This window comes from Leuciscus leuciscus (genome assembly GCF_965113295.1).
Source record: "Leuciscus leuciscus genome assembly, chromosome: 1".
In the NCBI taxonomy this organism is placed as follows: Eukaryota; Metazoa; Chordata; class Actinopteri; order Cypriniformes; family Leuciscidae; genus Leuciscus; species Leuciscus leuciscus.
The window spans coordinates 18,810,844-18,834,252 of record NC_138725.1 but is presented as its reverse complement, the minus strand read 5'-3'; the positions used below and the strand labels follow the sequence as shown (position 1 = coordinate 18,834,252).

Here is a 23,409-nt window from a genome sequence, read left to right as displayed (position 1 = left end):
TCCTCTGTCCACCTCCACCCACCTTCTCTTTAACTGCTGATGATTTTGCTGACTTCTTCACCAACAAAACTACAACTATCAGCAGTCAGTTCAATTTCAAAAAGTGTCAATTTACAGGAGATCTGAAGACATCAGCATAATAAATGAGGTGAAAACAGGAACTATTGTCATGAAATAAAGAGTGTTTTCAGCAGATCGGTTAATATTGATGAGCCTCAGACTATCAACACTCATTCAACAAGCCATTCAGGATCATCAGCAGATCATCTCACTTTATTCTGAGTGTTTGCTGTTAGAAACACATTATTTGAGTCAGGATAAACGATAAAAAACCTGTAAAACTGCTCTAGTGAAATACAAAACCGTTATTTATCACAAATTAACAGAATCAGGATCAGTGGTTCCCAACCTTTTTTACCTTTAAGTTCATAGTAATTGTTCTGGCTTCATGAAGCCTCATGGTGTGAATGAAACATCAAACTGACTAGAACAGACTCTATGAAATGTGTATATGATACTGAATATCAAGGGTGAAACTGTTAATAATGTCATTTAAAAGCTATTTTGAGAAAATTAAAACATGGAAAGCTCAAAAAGCAATCATATCAGGATACTTCATAACTTTCAGATCTAAAATTATTCCTGATTCAAGCAGAATCAGCAGAAAATAAAAAACAGACAATAACCATGAGGTGTTGATAAAAATTATAGTTTAATCAATCATTACATGATGCAATTACAAACATTAAGTAAAAGTAAAAGCAAATGAGACAGATCTCTCTCTTTACTGACTTATAAGAGCCAAAGCATCTCAAGAGAAGAAGAGAAGAAAAGTGTTGTTTCAAAGATACATGAAAGTATATCTTGTGTTTGCATGGAAGAGTAGAAGTGGAAGAGAAACTAGAGGTTCTGATGAAAAACAATGAAGAACGAGTTAAAATTATTTTCTGCTGTAATATTACTAATGAATCTTCTCCTTTGTGTGAATCTTCAGGTGTTTCTTCAGGACTGACCCCCAATGAAACGGTTTACCGCACTGATCACAGTTAAATGGTCTTTCTTCAGAATGAGAAGCAGAAATGAAAGCCTGAGCCGCTTCTTCCCAGTGTGAACTCTCATGTGAATCTTCAGACTTGATTTATATGTGCAGTTTTTTCTACACTGAGGACAGGAGACCTGAAGCGGTGACAGATTTTTTGGCTTCTGTTTTCCTTTCTTGTTCACGTCCATCAGGTCTAAAAGAAACATTAAATCAAGTGAGATTTCAAATGAGAGACAAACGTGAAATGAAAAGTGAAGCTCAAGATCACTGATGAGTTAAACAGTCATTTTAATCTCATCAAATCTGGTGAACAACTGCTGTGCATGATTATGATCTATTTTAATGTCAAGAAGATGATTTGTGTTATAAGTCACTAGTTTGGTCATGAAACAATGTACATCTGGTGAGCATGAGCATGTCATAATAATGAGATAATTTTACATAATAATGAGATACTTTCTTATAATTATAACTCAATATCTCATAATAATGTAAAAAAAAATGTGAATCAGATAGCAAGCAACCACCAAGATGTCCTGTTGCTCATCATGGCTGTTAGGAAACTAACTTAGACAGGAGAGACTTTAATGCTCAGCACATAAAGATGAACTACTTACTGTGATCTCAGACTGTGATTGTTTTCCATTTGAGTGAGTCACTGAAGATAACTGAAGGAAACTCTCTCCACATGGATCATGGTGATCCGGTTTCTCCACTGTATGGATCTTCAAGTGTCGCTTCAGGTCACTTTTAATAGAGAAACTATTTCCGCACTGATCACACGTGTGCGGCTTCTCTCTGCTGTGGATCCTCTCATGTTTTTTCAGATTTGATGACTGATTGAATCTCTTGTCACAGTGTGAACACTTGTAAGGCTTTTCTCCAGTGTGGATCCTCTCATGTGTTTTCAGATATGATGATCGACTGAATCTCGTGTCACAGTGTGAACACTTGTAAGGCTTTTCTCCAGTGTGGATCCTCTCATGTTTTTTCAGACTTATTAAATGACTGAGTCTCTTGTCACAGTGTGAACACTTGTAAAGTTTTTCTCCAGTGTGAATTCTCTGGTGCTGTTTTAAACACTCCGCTGTAGTAAAAGTCTTCTCACACTCAAAGCACATGTACTCTCTCACACCAGTGTGAATTTTCTGATGTACTTTTAAATTGCACTGCTGTGAAAAACTCTTTCCACACACAGAACATGAATGCGGCTTCTCCTTCGTATGAACTCTCAGGTGTGTCTTCAGGTGTGATGCACAAAGAAATGTTTTGCTGCAATGATCACATGTGAACGGCTTCTCTCCGGTGTGGATCATCAAGTGAATCTTAAGGTATGATGATTGTGTGAAACTCTTCCCGCACTGATCGCATGCGTAAGGCTTTTCTCCAGTGTGGATCCTCATGTGAATCTCAAGAATTTGTTTGCTTGGGAATCTCTTTCCACACTGATCACATGTGAACAGCTTCTCTCCTGTATGAAATCTCATGTGAATTTCAAAACTACTTTTCGTTGTGTAACTCTTTCCACACTGAGTGCAGGTGAAAGATTTCTTGGCTCTTCTTTTCTTTAAAAATGTCTTTTTAGTCTTTGAGTGACTCAAAGTTTTTTCTCCAGGTTTGACATGATGTTCCTCCTTCACTTCACTCAGTTCTTCACTCTCCTCCTTCACTTCACTCAGTTCTTCACTCTCCTCCTTCACTTCACTCAGTTCTTCACTCTCCTCCTTCACTTCACTCAGTTCTTCACTCTCCTCCTTCACTTCACTCAGTTCTTCTCTCTCCTCCTTCACTTCACTCAGTTCTTCACTCTCCTCCTTCACTTCACTCAGTTCTTCTCTCTCCTCCTTCACTTCACTCAGTTCTTCTCTCTCCTCCTTCACTTCACTCAGTTCTTCACTCTCCTCCTTCACTTCACTCAGTTCTTCACTCTCCTCCTTCACTTCACTCAGTTCTTCACTCTCCTCCTTCACTTCACTCAGTTCTTCTCTCTCCTCCTTCACTTCACTCAGTTCTTCACTCTCCTCCTTCACTTCACTCAGTTCTTCACTCTCCTCCTTCACTTCACTCAGTTCTTCTCTCTCCTCCTTCACTTCACTCAGTTCTTCACTCTCCTCCTTCACTTCCATCAGGTCTGAAGTGAAACAAAAATATTGTTATTCATCAAAATAATACAAGAGAAAAAAATGAAGTGAAAGAACATTAAAGTAGGCAACTGCTATAAAATATTACCTTTTTTAAAATATATATATATATATATATATATATATATATATATATATATATATATATATATATATATATATATATATATATATAAATATTAAATACAGTTAAATAAAGCGAGTTCCCCTGTGTTCCAGTTCGAGTTTGGCGAACTCAATTCTCGCTCTGCTTGCCACAGAAACGTCACACTGTGGCCTCCTAGTTTAATTACAAGAACACAAGCTTTTTGCAGTCCAGTGGAGCAGATTGTATCAGGGTTTTTCCTACATTGAAAATTTTTTGGCGGCCGCCAAAACGATTTTTTGTCCCGCCAAAGCCTTTTGATCTGTAATTGGGTTTTGTGAGTGAAGCAGGCTACTGACGGTGTGACGGAGAGAACGATCACAGCGCCCCACCCCCGCGCGGGCACTCTCCGTCTTCAGTTCTGTCTTTGCTCTCTCCCTCGCATCAAAATCAACTGATCCTAAAGGTCGGAAGACCGAATCCATGTTTCACGTGGTGCATACGGAGAATATTTTTTGCTGAATTAGCGCTGGGTGTGAATTGCAGTCAAAAAAAGTTGCCTTATCTTCTCTTACAACTTGTGACAAGCATTCCGCACATGCAGCTGACATAACTTTAAATAAACGCAAAAAAGTGTTGAAGAGTTTGAAGTGGGTTTTTTTTTGTGTGTGTGTGTTGACAAATCTTTCGTGATGTCCTAACAGCCAGGATTCCCACACAACACGTCCGCTAAAGACCGATTCGCGACCTAATGACTCCTTTGAGCCGATTCATTATAATGAATGGTTAAAGCAATTGGTCTGCCCGTCAGTGTCTGAATCGGTGTATAACAAATCATTACTGAGAAGAACATACACATCTGAAATAGGGGTGGGAGAAAAAATCGATTCTTAGATGCATCGCGATGCGGACGTGGACGATTCTGAATCGGTTCACAAATGTCAAAAAATCGATTCTCTAAAAAAAATTTTTTTTTTTCTAATAACGTAATATTGACGGAACGCAAAAGGGGGAACATAACAGACTCGCACACTTAACAGACGCATGATGGCTGAGCGCCAAATTCGAACGGCACCCTCTTCGTTAAAAGCTAGCGTATGGAAAATTTGTTAATTTCATTGTTACCTATTTTGTATTTTTTGTATGAAAGCTGCTTTCAGTAGCCTATTTAGTTTTCACATCAATATACTGTAAACCGATCTGTTATACGTACGTTGTACTGCCCTGCAATATGTGCAATGCCAGTCACAAAAAGTTAAATTTTGACTGTGCTCTGCAGATGTTCATTCACTTTTTTTGTATAAGCTGTTTTTGATTGTGGTATACAGCAAACATTTCAAGTCATAACTTTATTATTTAGTTGTGAATAAGAGAGGCTTTGTATGTTACTAATTCAGAATATGCATAAGTCCACAAGCATTATATGAGAGCTGCTGGTACATAATTCTATATTTTTGAACAAAAACTGTTTGTGATTTTGCTACAGCAAAATTTTTTTTGTCTGAAGGATTATATTGCTCATTGGAAATAACAAGAGGATGTTGGTTAGAAGTCTATTATTAAATGCTAGAGATTCAGAATATGCTGAAGTTAGTATTAATTTACTACAAGTACGCTGCTAGTACAGGCACACATTTATTTTCCTGTTGGTTCTTTGCAATGTTCAAATCACTTCCATTTGTTTTATTAATAAAATTAATATAGGAAGATGGAAGTAAGTTCGTTATGGGTCATCATAAATACTTTGCTTTAAAAGTACCAAGTAAAAAAAAAAAAAAAAAAAAAAAAACCCTTAAAGGTAGGGTAGGTAATCCTGTTCAGAAACACTTTTTTTTATACTGGGTGAAATGGTCCTTCCATCCTGATAGTAGTCAATACATTATGTGTTTAGAAAAAGGAATGAAAAAAATCAGACCTCTGTAGCAGCTGCAGGACAGTAAAAACTCTGACCAATCACTGCCATTCGGTGCGAATGTAAAGAACCAATCAGATGCCTTCATGTCTCGTGCCCGCCCCGAGCCCCACTGCGTGCGCTGCCCGGCGTGCACTCATCACATGTCACCGTTCCCGGAAATATTCAGCTCAAAGCACCTGCATATGCAGTCAGCGAAGGCAAACAAGGCAAAAACTACTTCCTCGGACCCTGCCCGCGCTCTTGAACGACCTCCTCTGCTTCGCCCTCAACCCCGGACCTGTCCTCGAACCGACGATGCGGTACTTGTCTCCGGACTCGGAGTGTACGTTAGTCTTCATTAGAGTCAACAATGTTTTCATCATGGAAACTCTTACATGCAAAACACCGTATATGTTATGAATCTTACACGAAATTCATCTTCATCACAGTGTAACTGATGGTAATGGAAAAACGTGTATCAATGCAACCTGTTTTTAGTTTTGCCTTATAAATATAGCTCGTTACCGAATGAAACTTTACCATTATCGATATGCTAGCTTGATAGTGAGTACTAAAATAAATCTTATTTGTTTATATTCATAGTGATAAAGTTAGGTATTTTATTACATGTGATTCTGACATGATGTCACTGTATGTACTGCGCTCCTTCCTCTCCACTCGTCTCAGGTAATAAATGCGTCTTGTTCCAGCCTGAGCGTTTGGCGTCGCGCGTTCATGTGTTTTGGGGGCGTGGCTTTGGAAGGAGCTCAGAAGGGAGGGGGTGGAGTGAATGGAAATAATGAGCTGTGTTTATTGCAGATTAAAAGGTCTACAGTCACTCGATTTTTATATTTTCTTTTTCAGAGTACTTACATTTTAATTATGTATTGGTATATAAAGACAGTTTAAACAAATTTGGAATGTTTTTTTTTTAGAAAAATGATTACCTACCCTACCTTTAATAATCGATAATAGTTACCCTCCAAATCGTAATCGAATCGTGAGGTGCCTAGAGATTCCCACCCCTAATCTGAAATAAGAAAGTAAGTGTGCTTACCTCATTTAGCAAGAGTGTTTAGTCAAATTTAGCCTTAATAATCCACAGTATATAATAGGCCTATGACAATGTGTAGTAAATTACCTAAAAAAAAAAAAAATCACAAACTGTTTCTTTGTATTTATTTTAAATTTAACATTTACTGTCAATATTGGGCTTGCGGATCATGTGGGTACTAGGGTTCTCTCTGTCCTCTTTAATAAACTCAGTCTTTGCAGATTTCAGCTCTTCCTGATGCTCTGATGCTTGTCTTCACTTGTAGCTGATGTGAATTTACAGCATTTATTGGGGAATTACAGTGGGTGGAGCTTCACTGGTGATGTATTGATATGGGAGGGGCTTAAATTGTGGTGAATTTTAGTGGGAGGAGCTGATCTGCCCAAAATAAAAAAAATATATCAGTTACTGAGTTTGTTTTATACTTACTGGTAACAGAATATAAATAATGTAATTAAATTATTCCAAATATATATAATGGTAAAAAAGACTAAAGAATAAATGTAGCCTACATAGTAACCAACAATTACCCTCCGTCTGCTGACACCAATGAAATGAGTTTTAAGTGTCAATTCACAGGAGATCTGAAGACATCAGCATAATAAATGAGGTGAAAACAGGAACTATTGTCATGAGATAAAGAGTGTTTTCAGCAGATCTGTTAATATTGATGAGCCTCAGACTATCAACACTCATTCAACAAGCCATTCAGGATCATCAGCAGATCATCTCACTTTATTCTGAGTTTTTGCTGTTAGAAACACATTATTTGAGTCAGGATAGACGATAAAAGCCTGTAAAACTCTATAGGAAAACTCGACAAAGTTTGATTTTATGATAACCACACTGTAAAAAATGAAATGACCATTTGTCCAGCATACTGTGCTTTTTGAAAACATAGATTAGGAATTGTGAATAACTGTGAATCTACATAAAAATACATGTCACCAAAATGTCACAGCTACACGTTAAACAAAGTTTTCTGGACAAACTATGGAACAGCTGATCTGAACGTGCGCACTGTTGACGTTGACAGCAGCGCGGATTGATAGAAATGGAAAGAAAATAGTGCCGATTAAAACTGAGGTATGAATTTTGTCCGGCGTGTTTTTTGTGATGTAAATTAATCAAGCTTTGAAACGCATATAATTTTTTCACGTAAAAACGCACAGTTTTGAGGCCCCGGAAACTAACCGAGACTACTTTCTTGAAAAACTTCCAGCGGCCAGAACTCTGACCAGGGAGGTGACCACAGAGTGGGTCTGTGTATATGCACTATAGTGCTGGTAAGGATTGCATACAACTTCATGTCTTAAATGGGCGAACTAACCCTTTAAGTCTTAACTCATATGTTAGTGTAATTATAATCATTAAAAGACATATCATTGAAGCACTGTTGCCATCAACAAAAAAGTTTGAGCAAATCCACAAAAAACGGCTTGTGGCCTAATATTTGTTTATGTTTGTGTCACTGGTCAGAAAAAGATTAATGTTAGCTCCTTAAAGTTCTCTAAACACATTATCATAAATTAGATAATTTATTTCAATTTTTTCAATTATATGTTTAGGATCCCAGCGCAAATTTGGTATATTATCCCGCTTTTTGTTTCAAGGTGGCGCTGTTAGATTGCGTTACTTATCTTTTCTGCACGTTTGTGAGAGAGAAAGAAGACCGTGGAGAGATAAATGTATGATTGCGGTTTCTATGTGCAGTTTCATCGTTACAATTTCTCACACGCATATGTATGCGTGTATAGGCTATATTGTGTGTATAGAACAGATAATTCTTAAAAATAAATATTCATAGCGATTTCTTTGTACATCATATGCTTTTAAATATGGGGACATAAAGATAACATTTGTTTTAAAAGTGTAGAATATGGTTCTTAAATGCATTGCATTTTAACTTTATTTTTTATATTAATTTTAATTAATATAAGGTTGTGATTCTTACAATTTAAGGTAACTGATAATGTTCTATTTTCCAGGATGATCCAAGGACTTAATGCAGTAATAACTGCAAATTCAGCAGTTCAAGAGGAGATGTCTTTAAGCTAGAGCTGAAAAAACTAATCCTTGAACTGCCACCTTACCATGGTGGAGGGGTTTGAGTACCCGAATGACCCTAGGAGCTATGTTGTCTGGGGCTATATGCCCCTGGTAGGGTCTCTCAAGGCAAACAGGTCCTAGGTGACGGGTCAGACTAAGAGCGGTTCAAAAACCCTTATGATGCAAAAAAAAACGAGGACCGTGACGTCGCCCGGTATGGCACAGCCGGGGCCCCACCCTGGAGCCAGGCCCGGGGTTGGGGCTCGTATGCGAGCACCTGGTGGTCGGGCCTCCCCCCATGGGGTCCGGCCGGGCTCAGCCCTGAGGAGCGACGTGGGGCCACCCTCCTGTGGACCCACCACCTGCAGGAGGGACCGTAAGGGGCTGGTGCTAAGTGGATCGGGCGGCAGTCGAAGGCGGGGGCCTAGACAACCCGATCCCTGGACGCGGAATCTAGCTCTAGGGACATGGAACGTAACCTCTCTGGCGGGGAAGGAGTGCGTGAGGTTCAGAGATTCCGACTAGAGATAGTTGGGATCACCTCTACGCACGGCTTGGGCTCTGGAACTACACTCCTCGAGAGAGGTTGGACTCTTCACCACTCTGGAGTTGCCCATGGTGAGAGGCGGCGGGCTGGTGTGGGTTTGCTTATAGCCCCCCAACTCAGCCGCCATGTGTTGGAGTTCACCCCGCTTCCCTGCGCCTTCGGGTCGGGGATAGGTCTCTCACTGTCGTTTGTCCCTACGGGCCGAACGGCAGTGCAGAGTACCCGGCCTTCTTGGAGTCTCTGGGAGGGGTGCTGGAAAGTGCTCCGACTGGGGACTCCGTCGTTCTACTGGGGGACTTCAACGCTCACGTGGGCCGCAACAGTGACACCTGGAGGGGCGTGATTGGGAGGAAAGGCCCCCCTGATCTGAACCCGAGCTTGTCCATAACGAACACCATGTTCAAGCATAAGGGTGTCCATCAGTGCACATGGCACCAGGACACCCTAGGCCGGAGATCGATGATCGACTTTGTGGTCGTTTCATCCGACCTCCGGCCGTATGTCTTGGACACTCGGGTGAAGAGAGGGGCGGAGCTGTCAACTGATCACCACCTGGTGGTGAGTTGGATCCGGTGGCAGGGGAGGAAGCTGGACAGACTCGGTAGACCCATACGTACTGTGAGGGTCTGTTGGGAACGTTTGGCCGAATCTCCTGTCAGAGAGATCTTCAACTCCCACCTCCGGCAGAGCTTCAACCAGATCCCGAGGGAGTCTGGAGATATTGAGTCCGAGTGCACCATGTTCTCCACCTCCATTGTCAACGCGGCCACTCGGAGCTGTGGCTGTAAGGTCTCCGGTGCCTGTCGAGGCGGCAATCCCCGAACCCGGTGGTGGACACCGGAAGTAAGGGATGCCGTCAAGCTGAAGAAGGAGTCCTATCGGGCCTGGCTGGCTTGTGGGACTCCTGAGGCAGCTGATGACTGCAGCCCGGGTGGTTGTGGAGGCAAAAACTAGGGCCTGGGAGGAGTTCGGTGAGGCCATGGAGAAGGACTATCGGTCGGCCTCGAAGAGATTCTGGCAAACCGTCCGGCGCCTCAGGAGGGGGAAGCAGTGCCCTACCAACGCTGTTTACAGTGGAGGTGGGCAGCTGTTGACCTAGACTGGGGATATCACCGGACGGTGGAAGGAATACTTCGAGGATCTCCTCAATCCCGCCATCACGTCTTCCATTGAGGAAGCAGAGGCTGAGGGCTCGGAGGCGGGCTCGTCCATCACCCAAGCTGAAGTCACAGAGGTAGGTGGCAAGGCACCGGGGGTGGATGAGATCCGCCCTGAGTACCTCAAGTCTCTGGATGTTGTGGGGCTGTCTTGGCTGACACGCCTCTGCAGCATCGCGTGGCGGTCGGGGACAGTGCCTTTGGACTGGCAGACCGGGGTGGTGGTCCCTCTTTTCAAGAAGGGGGACCGGAGGGTGTGCTCCAATTATAAGGGGATCACACTCCTCAGCCTCCCTGGTAAAGTCTATGCCAGGGTACTGGAGAGGAGAATCTGGCCGATAGTAGAACCTCAGATTCAGGAGGAACAGTGTGGTTTTCGTCCTGGTCGTGGAACACTGGACCAGCTCTATACCCTCTACAGGGTGCTGGAGGGCTCATGGGAGTTTGCCCAACCAATCCACATGTGCTTTGTGGATTTGGAGAAGGCATTCGACTGTGTCCCTCGCGGCATCTTGTGGAGGGTGCTTTGGCAGTATGAGGTTCGGGGCACTTTGCTAAGGGCTATCCGGTCCCTGTACGACCGGAGCAGGAGCTTGGTTCGCATTGCCGGCAGTAAGTCAGACTTGTTCCCGGTGCATGTTGGACTCCGGCAGGGCTGCCGTTTGTCGCCGGTTCTGTTCATAATTTTTATGGACAGAATTTCTAGGCGCAGCCAGGGACCGGAGGGGGTCAGGTTTGGGGACTACACGATTTCATCTCTGCTCTTTCCGGATGATGTTGTCGTGCTGGCCTCATCAAACCAGGACCTCCAGCATGCACTGGGACGGTTTGCAGCCGAGTGTGAAGCGGCTGGGATGAGAATCAGCACCTCCAAATTCGAGGCCATGGTTCTCAGCCGGAAAAGGGTGGTTTGCCTGCTTCAGGTTGGTGGAGAGCTCCTGCCTCAAGTGGAGGAGTTCAAGTATCTTGGGGTCTTGTTCACGAGTGAGGGAAGGATGGAACGGGAGATTGACAGGCGGATCGGTGCAGCTTCTGCAGTAATGTGGTCTCTGTACCGGTCTGTCGTGGTGAAGAAGGAGCTGAGCCGCAAGGCGAAGCTCTCGATTTACAGGTCAATCTACGTTCCTACTCTCACCCATGGTCATGAGCTGTGGGTCATGACCGAAAGGACAAGATCCCGGATACAAGCGGCCGAAATGAGCTTTCTCCGCAGGGTGGCTGGGCGATCCCATAGAGATAGCGTGAGAAGCTCGGTCACTCGGGAGGAGCTCAGAGTAGAGCCGCTGCTCCTCCACATCGAGAGGGGTCAGTTGAGGTGGCTCGGGCATCTTTTCTGGATGCCTCCTGGACGCCTTCCCGGGAAGGTGTTCCAGGCATGTCCCACCGGGAGGAGACCCAGAGGAAGACCTAGGACACGCTGGAGAGACCATGTCTCCCGGCTGGCCTGGGAACGCCTCGGTGTCCCCCCGGAAGAGCTGGAGGAAGTGTCTAGGAAGAGGGAAGTCTGGACATCCCTGCTTAGACTGCTGCCCCCGCGACCCGGTCCCGGATAAGCGGTAGAAGATGGATGGATGAAACAACTAATCGATTTAATCTATTAAAATTGATTATTAAAATAGTTGTCAACTAATTTAGTCATCGATTAGTAGCTAAATAACTTTTATTTGCTGTAAGCAGCTCATTTCGTGCATATTTTAAATCTGCGGTGACCAAAGTGTGGCAGTAAAGAGCCACCGGAGGTTTTACTCAGCCATTACAATAGGAGAAGTAGCGAATAGCCAATAGCTGGCCTCGTTTTATGTCACGTGCTTCCCGCACAGCGTCTCTGCAGCATTCAGGGGGGATGGTGGAGGCAGGCGGCAGTGGAAGAAAAAGAAAAAAGCGGACCAAAATTTCGTTATTTCAAATGTAGGCGGGTCGTGCGTAGTAGCAAGAGCGCTCATAATAGTCAGGGGGCCAATTCTGAAAAGGGCTTCCGTTAAGACTTTTGCGGACATGTTTTGGTACAAGCTGTCACCCTATTTTTTTAGTTAGAAGACACCCATAGGCAAGATATTAGGGTGGTTGTCAAGCTGATTTTTTTTTTTTTTTTGACTTGTACAAGCAATTTCAGGCCAATTTTTTGGTTTCCTGCTCAACACGACACCAACAGTAAATGTTGAATATCTCCACAACCACAAGGACCATGTTCATAATCAATCAGTCAATCAATCAAATCAATCAGTACCTATATCTATGGGAATGAGTCAAGCCAAGTTTAAAGCTTGTAGGGAGAGACAGTGCAATGCTGCACAAGTTATAATACTTTAATGTCAAGGCGGAAATTTAGAACTGTAGATAATGGTCTATGGTGCTATTTGACTTAATTAGTGTACCAGGTTGTAACACAAATTATATTTAATTCACATATCACTATAGTTATTAATTCCATCCTGACAAACCTGCTCTCTCACTTCTTTAGGGTTAGGGGTTAGTAACTAGTTAGTAGTAATAACTATGTAATAGTCGTATGGCAAAGGTATGTTTTTCCCCATCAAAGCAGTGGCTCTCAGGTTGGCAGAGGTTGGCTCTCAGGTTGTCAGTCTCATCCCTTTGAGACTAAATGGATTGAATAAGCAAGGTCAAGCTAAGCGCAATGCAAATAATGGTGTCTATGTGTCTATTATATTGCAAAAATATTGCACAATATTATACTACAATAATCTCCAGAAAGAGCACAAAGACACCACTTCCTGAAAAATCACTTCAATCAAAGGGCTTTATCTTGGCTGTATTTTCCATATTTGTCTTGGCAAATGAAACATTTTTCCCAATCAATATCTCTTCATATTTGTTTTTCTTTGGACGCTAGGCTTACAGCTCCCCCTGGATCCATGTTATCTCATCTGAAGGCAAAGAAAATTTTCACTACACTAGTCTGAGTGGATCACTACAATGTCCTCTGACATAAGCTGAGGGCTTTGCTATCTAACAAACTTAACACTTTTAGCTATAGCAGACTGTAAAATAGGCTGCTGTGCAGCAAATAAATTAAAAACATAATATTTCCATTACACATCTGCACAAAACTTAATTTACCTATTAGTAATTATGAAAGTAAATTAGCCTAGCTATACACTCACCTAAAGGATTATTAGGAACACCTGTTCAATTTCTCATTAATGCAATTATCTAATCAACCAATCACATGGCAGTTGCTTCAATACATTTAGGGGTGTGGCTACAACAGCAGAAGATCCCACCGGGTACCACTCATCTCCACTACAAATAGGAAAGAGAGGCTACAATTTGCACGAGCTCACCAAAATTGGACAGCTGAAGACTGGAAAAATGTTGCCTGGTCTGATGAGTTTTGACTTCTGTTGAGACATTCAGATGGTAGAGTCAGAATTTGGCGTAAACAGAATAAGAAATTGGCATTCCCTCCGCTTTCACGGTGCCCCTGAAGAGTACGTACGATGGATCCAGCTTCTCTATACCAACACCACCAGCGCCGTCCGATGCCCTGCAGGCCTGTCCAAAACATTTCCGACCACCGTTGGCGTGCACCAGGGATCCGCCCTCTCCCCGCTTCTTTTTATCCTTTGCATGGATACTGCCACGGGGGATATTCAGGTGTCTCAGCCCTGGTCACTTTTATTCGCCGACGATATCTTCCAAGCTGACAAAACTCGTTGTGGGCTTGAACGTCAAGTGCAAGGCTGGAATGAGAGGTTAGATGCGCACGGACTGCGCCTAAACATCAAAAAGACCGAGTATATGGAGTGCGGAACCCAGAGCGACGGGACAATCAGAGTTGGAGGGCAGCCATTAAACAAAGTCACCGAATTTAAATATCTTGGTTCTCTAATCCGGAGCGATGGTGACTCTCTTCCTGACGCCCGAGCCCGAGTCAACACAGCATGGCTCAAATGGAGACAAGTCACAGGCATTCTCTGTGATCGCCGAATGCCCATATCACTCAAGGGCAAGATTTATAAAACCGTTGTACGCCCGGTCGCGTTGTACGGTTCCGAGTGTTGGCCAGCCACCACCAAACATGAGCAGTCCCTCCATGTTATGGAGATGAAGATGCTCCGCTGGTCCCTCGGCCTCACGCGATTCGACCGCGTCATGAACGAAGATGTCCGAAGGCGCATGGGCGTGGTGCCCATAGTCCATAAGATGCGTGAAGCCCGACTCCGCTGGTATGGCCATGTCATCAGAAGTGGCGATGAGACAGTGGTGAAAACGGCGTATAATCTATCACCACCCGGGCGACGACCGCGTGGCCGGCCGAAGAAGCGGTGGCTCGATCGTCTGGCGGAGGATATGCGCGCAGTAAATATCACCACTGATGATGCCCTGGACCGAGCCAAGTGGCGAAAAGCATGCAAACAAGCGGACCCTATACAAATATGGGATACACGCTAGGACAGAGAGAGAGAATAAGAAATTGGATCCATCATGCATTGTTACCACTGTGCAGGCTGGTGGTGGTGGTGTAATGGTGTGGGGGATGTTTTCTTGGCACACTTTAGGCCCCTTATTGCCAATTGGGCATCGTTTAAATGCCACGGCCTACCTGAACATTGTTTCTGACCATGTCCATCCCTTTATGACCACCATGTACCCATCCTCTGATGTCTACTTCCAGCAGGATAATGCACCATGTCACAAAGCTCGAATTATTTCAAATTGGTTTCTTGAACATGACAATGAGTTCACTGTACTAAAATGGCGCCCACAGTCACCAGACCTCAACCCAATAGAGCATGTTTGTGTAGACAAATAGATCAAGTTAATCTGTTGTGTGATTCACTCCTTTATAAAGTTTTGTTCACACTGTACTGTTGACACCTGCTGTGATCATCTTCTCTGGATCTGCTGCCTCAATCTGCTGCCAAATCACAGCTGTGCTGACACAACAGTGACCCTTGTGGTGTGATACTCTTGTGGTTTTTATTGATTATTCTTTTTTAATGATCATGCTTGCACATAAGTTGGATTATATTGCACATTTGCCCAAAATTACAATAGGTAACATGGAAAAAAATGGAAGCACTTTGGGAAAAAAATCCGCTTTTACCACTTTTAAGAATATAGTGTTAAAATGGACCAAAAAAAATTTTCTAAGCTGACAACCTGCCTAGAACACATGTTGAGGGGTTAAATATTAATACTGGATAGGTTGTATACTTGTACCAAAAAGTGTCCAACAAAGTTTTAATATCAGTTTTGGCCCCCTGACTATAATGTAAGAGACGCCGACACGACCACAACATGGCAGAGGAGCAGAATGTGCTTTATATTGAAAAGAAATATTAAAAGCGCGATAAGTCGCGAAAGAGAACTGAATTATACTGACAGGATGCTGTGCGCGCGCTCCAAGCGCAACACGGACAAGCAGTCTTTGTCTCCGGTTGCGCACCTAAACGGCCAAATAAACAGAGAGATATTTCAAAATGCCAAGTCGAGTATTACCGTAAACACAGTAGATGTAAGTACTATATACATTCTGTGCCAATTGGAGCAAAAAGCACAGGTTCTATTTAGTTATTTTTATCATTGTATATGTTAACCCCCTGAGGTCTACGGTATCGCCGGCGATACCAGCTCGCTTTTTTTTTTATCAATGTAAAAGAAACTCATAAATACTCTGTTGACTTTGATTTTCCATAGGAGTTTCATACATCAATCGATTCTGTTAAATGTGTATTATTTTTGTGTATACTCACAATAAAAACAAAGTGTTGTGCTTTTTGCCAAATAAAGAAAAATAAACACGAAGCGAGTTCTGCCTTCTCTCTGCCAGTGAAGTCCATTCTGAAACGCGTCCGAAAATGAACAATAACTGAGCGAATACTCAGTCAAACAGGCATACAGACACACAGGCATGAAGCTTGAATTCTCTTCTTTTAAATAAAGTAATTTATATGAAAAACAAATATTCTCATCTTGTGAAATCTGTATTAAAAGAGAGCGATTCCAGTCGAGCTCATCTCATCTCATTACGTTATAATCGGCCACGCCCACGGAGAGCGCGCGCTATTCAAACGCAAATGACTGAGACGATCCCATACAAACTGTGAACGCCCACATATCAGCTCGAGAAAACACATCAAGTTTATTCAGATAAGTGTAGTTGTCTACACTGTCTCGCAGCGCTGTGAGGAATAATAATAATGGAAAACTTACCTCAGAAGTGCTGGTATTTCGAGGAGCAACGGATGGAATAATGTAGTAAGTTTTTTTTTTTCATTCTCAAGTAAATCGCGTTTCTGTGTGAATGAATGAATGGCAGCGATGCGCTGTTTACCACAACTCGCAAAAAGACGGTTTAAATTTGAATTGCGTTTCTGTGTGTGAATAAATGATCTGCTTTTAGCAAACTATTTTGCTATACTGAGTAAAATCGATTGAAATATGTTGAAATAAAATGTATTTGTATAAGCAACGTATTAAACTGCAAATTAACATTTATATTCCTTATAATAAAAACGAAAGACCTATGTTACAGACATATGAAAGACAACATTTCGTTGATTAGTTTTGGATAGATTACACATTTTTACTGTAAAATATCTGCCACCTCAAATAAGCTTTTGTTTGCCAATTTTTGCTAATATGTTAAATATAGTATGTTTTGTCAATGTAGGCTATATTCGAAGTTTGAAATATGTATGATAAAATGTATACTTTAGTTTTTACAAAGAAAGATTACACTTCAATTGTTGTTGTAATTGTAACCTTTTTAATAAAAAAATATATATTTACAAGGTAGATGTAAACAAATTTTAAAAGGTAAATATAAGCATTTTCTTTAAATAATTTTTATTGTGTTTTATTATTGACAAATTTGGGGAGAGGATACATATTCCAAAACTGAAAATACAGTATGAGAATTAACTGCACAATTAATAGACATGTTTTCCTTGGATATTATACAATTTGCAAGCAAAATTTGTGAAAAAAAAAAAAATTGACATGCTTCCAACTGTGAACCAATTTGGTAGAATATATATATATATATATATATATATATATATATATATATATATACACTGCTCAAAAAAATTAAAGGAACACTTTGAAAACACATCAGATCTCAATGGGGAAAAATGTCATGCTGGATATCTATACTAATATGGACTGGGTAATGTGTTATGAACGAAAGGATGCCACATCGTTTGATGGAAATGAAAATGATCAACCCACAGAGGATTGAATTCAAAGACACCCCGGAAATCTAAGTGAAAAAATGATGTAGCAGGCTTGTCAATTTTGCTGACATTTCATTGCAGCAACTCAAAATGGTACTCAGTAGTTTGTATGGCCCCCACGTGCTTGTATGCATGCCTGACAACGTCGGGGCATACTCCTAATGAGACGACGGATGGTGTCCTGGGGTATTTCCTCCCAGATCTGGACCAGCGCATCACTGAGCTCCTGGACAGTCTGAGGTGCAACCAGGTGATGTCAGATGGACCGAAACACAATGTCCCAGAGGTGTTCTATTGGATGTAGGTCAGGTGAGCGTGGTGGCCCTTCAATGGTATCATTCCTTCATCCTCCAGGAACTGCCTGCATGCTCTCGCCACATGAGGCCGGGCATTGTTGTGCACCAGGAGGAACCCAGGACCCACTGCACCAGCATAGGGTCTGACAATGGATCCAAGGATTTCATCCCGATACCTAATGGCAGTCAGGGTGCCATTGTCTAGCCTGCAGAGGTCTATGCGTCCCTCCATGGATATGCCTGCCCAGACCATCACTGACCCACCACCAAACCGGTCATGCCGAACGATGTTACAGGCAGCATAACATTCTCCACGGCTTCTCCAGACCCTTTCCTGTCTGTCACGTGCTCATGGGTTAAGGACCTTCTACGGCCCTGTCCAGCTCTCCTAGAGTAGCTGTCTGTCTTCCTGGAATCTCCTCCATGCTCTTGAGACTGTGCTGGGAGACACAGCAAACCTTCTGGCAATGGCACGTATAGATGAGCCATCCTGAAGGAGCTGGACTGCCTGCGCAACCTCTGTAGGGTCCAGGTATCGCCTCATGCTACCAGTAGTGACACTGACCCTAGCCAAATGCAAAACTGGTGAAAAACAGTCCGAAAAGATGAGTAGGGAAAAAAATGTCAGTGGCCTCCACCTGTAAAACCATTCCTGTTTTGGGGGTTGTCTCACTGTTGCCCATCTAGTGGACCTGCTGTTAATGTCATTAACACTAAAGCAGCTGAAACAGATTACCAACCCCCTCTGTTACTTAACTGACCAGATCAATATCCCAGGAGTTTAACTGACTTGATGATATTCTCTGATTAAAAAGTGTTCCCTTTATTTTTTGAGCAGTGTATATATATATATATATATATATACTGTATATATATATATTGCTCTTGCATTCTTTCTTGTGGCTATAGGTGACACACCTGAATGAATGGCTCATTAAGTATGCGGGCCCCATTGTCTCCTAAGGTGTGAACCACTACATATGCATGATGCTGTTGAATGGTTGACGCCCCTTGCGCATATTGCCTTTACAAACAAAAAGTGTTTTACAAGATTTAAATCAATGTATTGTGTTATGTGAATGATAAGGGCAGGATGATTTTCACATCATTTTGAAGAAAAAACTCTAGGCAAAGACATCAATTAGTCAAAAGTCTTATTGACACGTATTTAGTATGTGTTTTGTGGCCTTATTTCAGAAACTTTAGTTTTTAGTTTTTTTCAATAACCATGCATAAACATTATTCTCTCAAAAATACAAACATGTACATGCATGTTGCTCACATATTATGGTAGCCCTGTTTGTGCTAAATAGAGTGTAATTATACCTTTGCCATTAATATGTTTATAAGCAACTGAAAAAAGCACAAATGTCAAGGCATGTCAGAACATCTCAAGGACCCCAAAAACCCCTCAGACCTCAGAGGGTTAATGTTCTCTTATGTTCAACAACATAAAGCTTTAAAATTATTCACTTTAAGGAGTCTAAAATAAAGAAAAGAGACAATTTTTTTTGTTACTCCTGCACTTTATTATACTGAATGTCCTTTGTTTATTTTTTTGTTTGTTTTTTTTGTACTTGATTGCAATAAATTTTGGTTGAAAAAATGAGAATCGTGTAAGAGAATCGTGATCTCAATTCCCATGGAGAAAAATCGTGATTCACATTTTAGCAAGAATTGTGCAGCCGTAGTGGCCTGCACTCTTTTATCAAGAGAACAGGTAGTATATTTTTTTTTTTTTTTTTTTGCAAACAGAAATGAAGATATTTGTAATAAAATCTGAGAGATTTCAGTCTAGAGACCTGCACTCCCGCGGGACTACCGCGGGACCCGCGGGACCCAGCGCAACCGAGTGCGGCGCGGGACAATATTTGATGGGTGAATGCGGGTGCGGGCGGCAAGATATTATTGTGTGCGGGTTGCGGGAAAATTAAATTATTTGCGGGAAATATCTAACAAAATAAAATAACTAAAAACAAATAACCCGTTATTTATTTAATGCACAAGCAACAATAAAAACGATTTAACGGAAGCTAACTCTCGCGTGGTTCATTCATAGGCGCGGAACAGCCAAGCCTACTACACAGAGGCAAAATGTCTGCACCGCATGACTCAGGTGGATCGTTTAGTGCTACAGATATTAGCGCGTTATTAAAGAAAGGAACATGCAAAACTACAAAACCAAACAAAGGAAAATCTGATATTTGGAAATGTTTTTCAGTAGTATGCGACAGCGATGGAAAGCACCTTCCTTTTGCAAGCTGTGACAAATGCAGCAAAATACTCACATACAGCGGGCACAAGTCTGGAACTTCAGGTCTGAAGCGTCATGTGTGCACCGTTTTGAGAGGCCAAACTTCCCTGACGTTTACGGCAAGTCAGTCGAAAGTGTCAAGTGCACTAAAAGATGTAACAACAGAAAAATGTGTTGACTTTGTTTGTGCCGACCTAAGACCTTATGACACCGTCTCTGGCCAGGGTTTCATTAAACTAGCGCAGCACCTCGTTGACACAGCAGCCAAGATAGGAAAGTTCGATGTGAAGGAAATGTTGCCTCATCCAACGACATTGTCACGAAATCTGAGTGAAAGGGCACAAACACTAAGGAGAGCTGTTGTCGATGACATGACCGATACAATTGCGAAATATGGTTGCGCAGTGACTACTGACATCTGGACCGAAAACTATCGGAAAACCTCCTTTCTGTCAGCCACAATACATTACATAGAGGAAAATTACGACTTGGTGTCAAGGGTGCTCTTTGCAACCCCATTCGATGCAGGCACTTCAAAAACTGGCGACAACATTCGAGCTTTCTTATTTCAAAATCTTAGAGTATTTGGAATTGATAGTTCACAGGCAAAGAAACTTGTCTTCGTCACTGACAGAGGAGCGAACATGGTCGCAGCTCTACGCGGCTTCACAAGACTGAACTGTAGTGCTCACGTACTCAACACCATTCTTTCACATGCATTCTCGTCCGCTGTGATGGACAAAACACCCGAAGTTGGCCAACTTCTGAAAGACGTGAAAAAACTTGTCACCTACTTCAAACATTCCGGCCTGCAAGTGAAGCTAAGTAAGTCTCTAAAGCAGTCAGTGGAAACACGATGGAATTCTAATTTTGAAATGCTAGATTCTGTGCTTCAACAGTATGATGAGATTGCAACAATCCTGCTGGATAATAAACAGTATGACAAAGTAGGGTGCATTGACAAGAATATTCTTAAAACCCTGGTGACTTTTTTGAAGCCGTTCAAAGACGCAACCAATGACTTGGAGTCAGATAATACAGCCATGAGTGCGTCTCTAGTACTTCCGTGGTCCGTAAAACTAAGAAACCACTGCGTGGCAGCCAGGACTGACTGCATTCTCAGTGAAATTGCATCCACTTGTCTGCAACGTCTGGAGGAACTAATGTCGCAGAAAAATTCGGCACCAAATGGAATTCATATGCTCTACAAAATAGCTACATTCCTCACTCCCAAACTGCGTCAGTTAAAAATGATTGATGATAATGAAAGACAAGCTGTGATCCTTGCCGTCAAAGTGCTAGTTGATGAGTTGGGGTTTGATGAGGATAACACAGAGGAAAACCTACAACCGCCGCCATCAAAAAGGACTTTTCAAGACTTTGCGGAATGGGAGGATGCTGATGATACCATGGACAGCGACGTGTCATTCGATTCCGAAATAGCGAGATATTTGAAGGTCAAGTTGGATGGATTAGAAGCACACAGACCCAATGATGTCCTCCAGTGGTGGAAAAGACGATGTCAAGAATTTCCGAGATTAAGCAAAGTAACACGCCATGTACTTTGCATTCCAGCTTCCAGCGCACCATCGGAGAGGGCTTTCAGTATTTGCGGTCGCGTACTGGAGCAGAGACGAATTAATCTGAAGCCCTCATCAGTGAACGACATGCTGTTCCTGCATGGGCACATTAAGTAGTCGTACAGTTTTTTTTTAGTTAATTCAGTTTATTTATTTATTTATTTTTTATTTAGCTAAATATTTAAAATTGGTTTATTTTGTTATTGAGGAATAAGGATAGTTTTTGTTTAATGTTTGAAGGAATTGCTAAAAGCAAAGAAGGCATTCTTAAGCAGTATTAGGCCCTATATATAGGCTACTTTTCTGTTTGAACATGAAAGAAATCCAGGTTTATTATTATTATATAATTTATTAGGCTATACTATAATTATTATGGTATATTTTTTATTTACATTTCTTACTTTTTTTTACTGTATTTCTATGTTCTGCGTTCCTTGTTCATGTTCATCCATTGAATTAAACGCAAATAAAACGAAACATTTGTTTATTTTCCGTTTATTTTTTTTTATTATTTATATTCAACAGGGGAGCAAGTGAAAAAATAACAGAGTAGCAGGCAGAATATGCAATGTATTATAAAAAAAAAACTACTTATACGTTTACCCGCGGGATTTTGCGGGCGGGAGCGGGACGAAACTTGATTGTTGCGGGCGGGCGCGGGAGAAAATAACATATATTTTGGCGGGAGCGGGCGGGAGCGGGACAAAATCTTGCGGGAGCGGGCGGGAGCGGGACGGAAAAATCCGTCCCGCGCAGGTCTCTATTTCAGTCCCTCTATTGACAGCTACACAACTATCACTTTTAAGGGCCGGAAAGGAAGTTAAACCATTTAAGTAGTCCATGTGACTCCAGTGGTTTAACCTCAATTTTGTGAAGTGACGCAAATGCTTTGTGAAAAAAAAAAAAAACGCATTTATTCACAAAAAAATAAGTCTCCCAACGCACATTCGCGAGAGCACCATGACGCATACGCATGCGTTTTGAGACCATATGTTCTCACCCATTCTGGAAGCACCAATTTTAGAAAACAAACCAAGACCTAAAGCAACATAAATGTATACTTTAATAAACAAAGCTTGCATACAGCATTCCTCTTCCCCTGGTTTTAAACAGTGCAGTGTTTCCGGATGAGAACGTCTGCTCTCACGTCAACACAACACGCATTTATTTTTTGTGAATAAAGACATCTGTGGCAAGGTATAAAATGGTCAGTGGTATAAAAGCATACTGGTTATCGAAGACAGGAGAGAGATCATGGCGAACTCACGTGTGTGTCTGTCTATCAGCTGGAGCCAGAAAATGACAGTCTCTGTGTCTTTTCCGGCTCCAGCTGATAGACAGACACACACATGCGAGTTCACCATGATCTCTCTCTCATCTCTGATGACCAGTGTGCTTTTATACTGCCTCTCCATGCCAATTACTGCAATCAGAAACAGGTGTTACTCATTTCGTACTTCACCCACTTACTCACCGCTCATCTCTTGACTCGTTCTCCCATTGCAGACTCCACTGAACCAGGCCCCCTTTGCCACAGATGTTTTTTACATAGAGCACTCGGATTGCAAATTGACCCTTCGCTAAGCCCCGCCCTCCTTAGTTACTGTTGCTACGCCTGTCAAGCTTTTGCGCCTGGCACGTAGGTATGCACCAGTTTCAGATATTCCCAAGGAGATTATTGGTCATTTTTGGCGAACAGGTGAAAATCTGAGAGAGCAAGTCAAAAGGGACTGCAGTATGCATTCGAAGGATATATCCACGACATAATATGCAAACGATTAGAGAATAATTTCATCAAAATTGAAGCTAGTCTATAACGTTAGGTCCCAGCACAAGCAGCAGCCGCCTCATATGCTGACCATTCAAATGCACAGCAGGGTAAGTGAAATTTGAAAATATTCTAATATATATGGTCTGAGCTGTCGACACGACAGATCTCGTCACAGTTGTTGTTGTTGGTGCGTCCTACGATGTGAATAGAGGCCGATCCTTGACGCACATGGCCGGCCACAGGCGTCGCACACAAACTGGCTAGATGTTGTTCTAGATGTTAAGGCATTGTGCTTTCTGCGTCTTCGTTTGTCTACTGCAGAAGTGATGCGGCTGAG

At 42.1% G+C, this 23,409-nt stretch overlaps 1 protein-coding gene across 1 annotated transcript in view; it reads right to left on the bottom strand.

Annotated features, from left to right (window-relative positions):
- Window positions 1–276: 276 nt before the first annotated feature.
- Window positions 277–23,409, bottom strand: part of LOC309500085 (uncharacterized protein) — a 56,159-nt gene continuing 33,026 nt past the window's right edge. Inside the window, exons 2-3 of the mRNA XM_082171649.1 lie at window positions 1,660–3,173; window positions 277–1,235 (exon numbers count right to left, since the gene is read on the bottom strand). Coding sequence (XP_082027775.1) covers window positions 1,230–1,235; window positions 1,660–3,168 — 1,515 coding nt within the window. The 5' untranslated portion in view covers window positions 3,169–3,173 and the 3' untranslated portion in view covers window positions 277–1,229. The remainder of the gene's footprint in view (window positions 1,236–1,659; window positions 3,174–23,409) is intronic.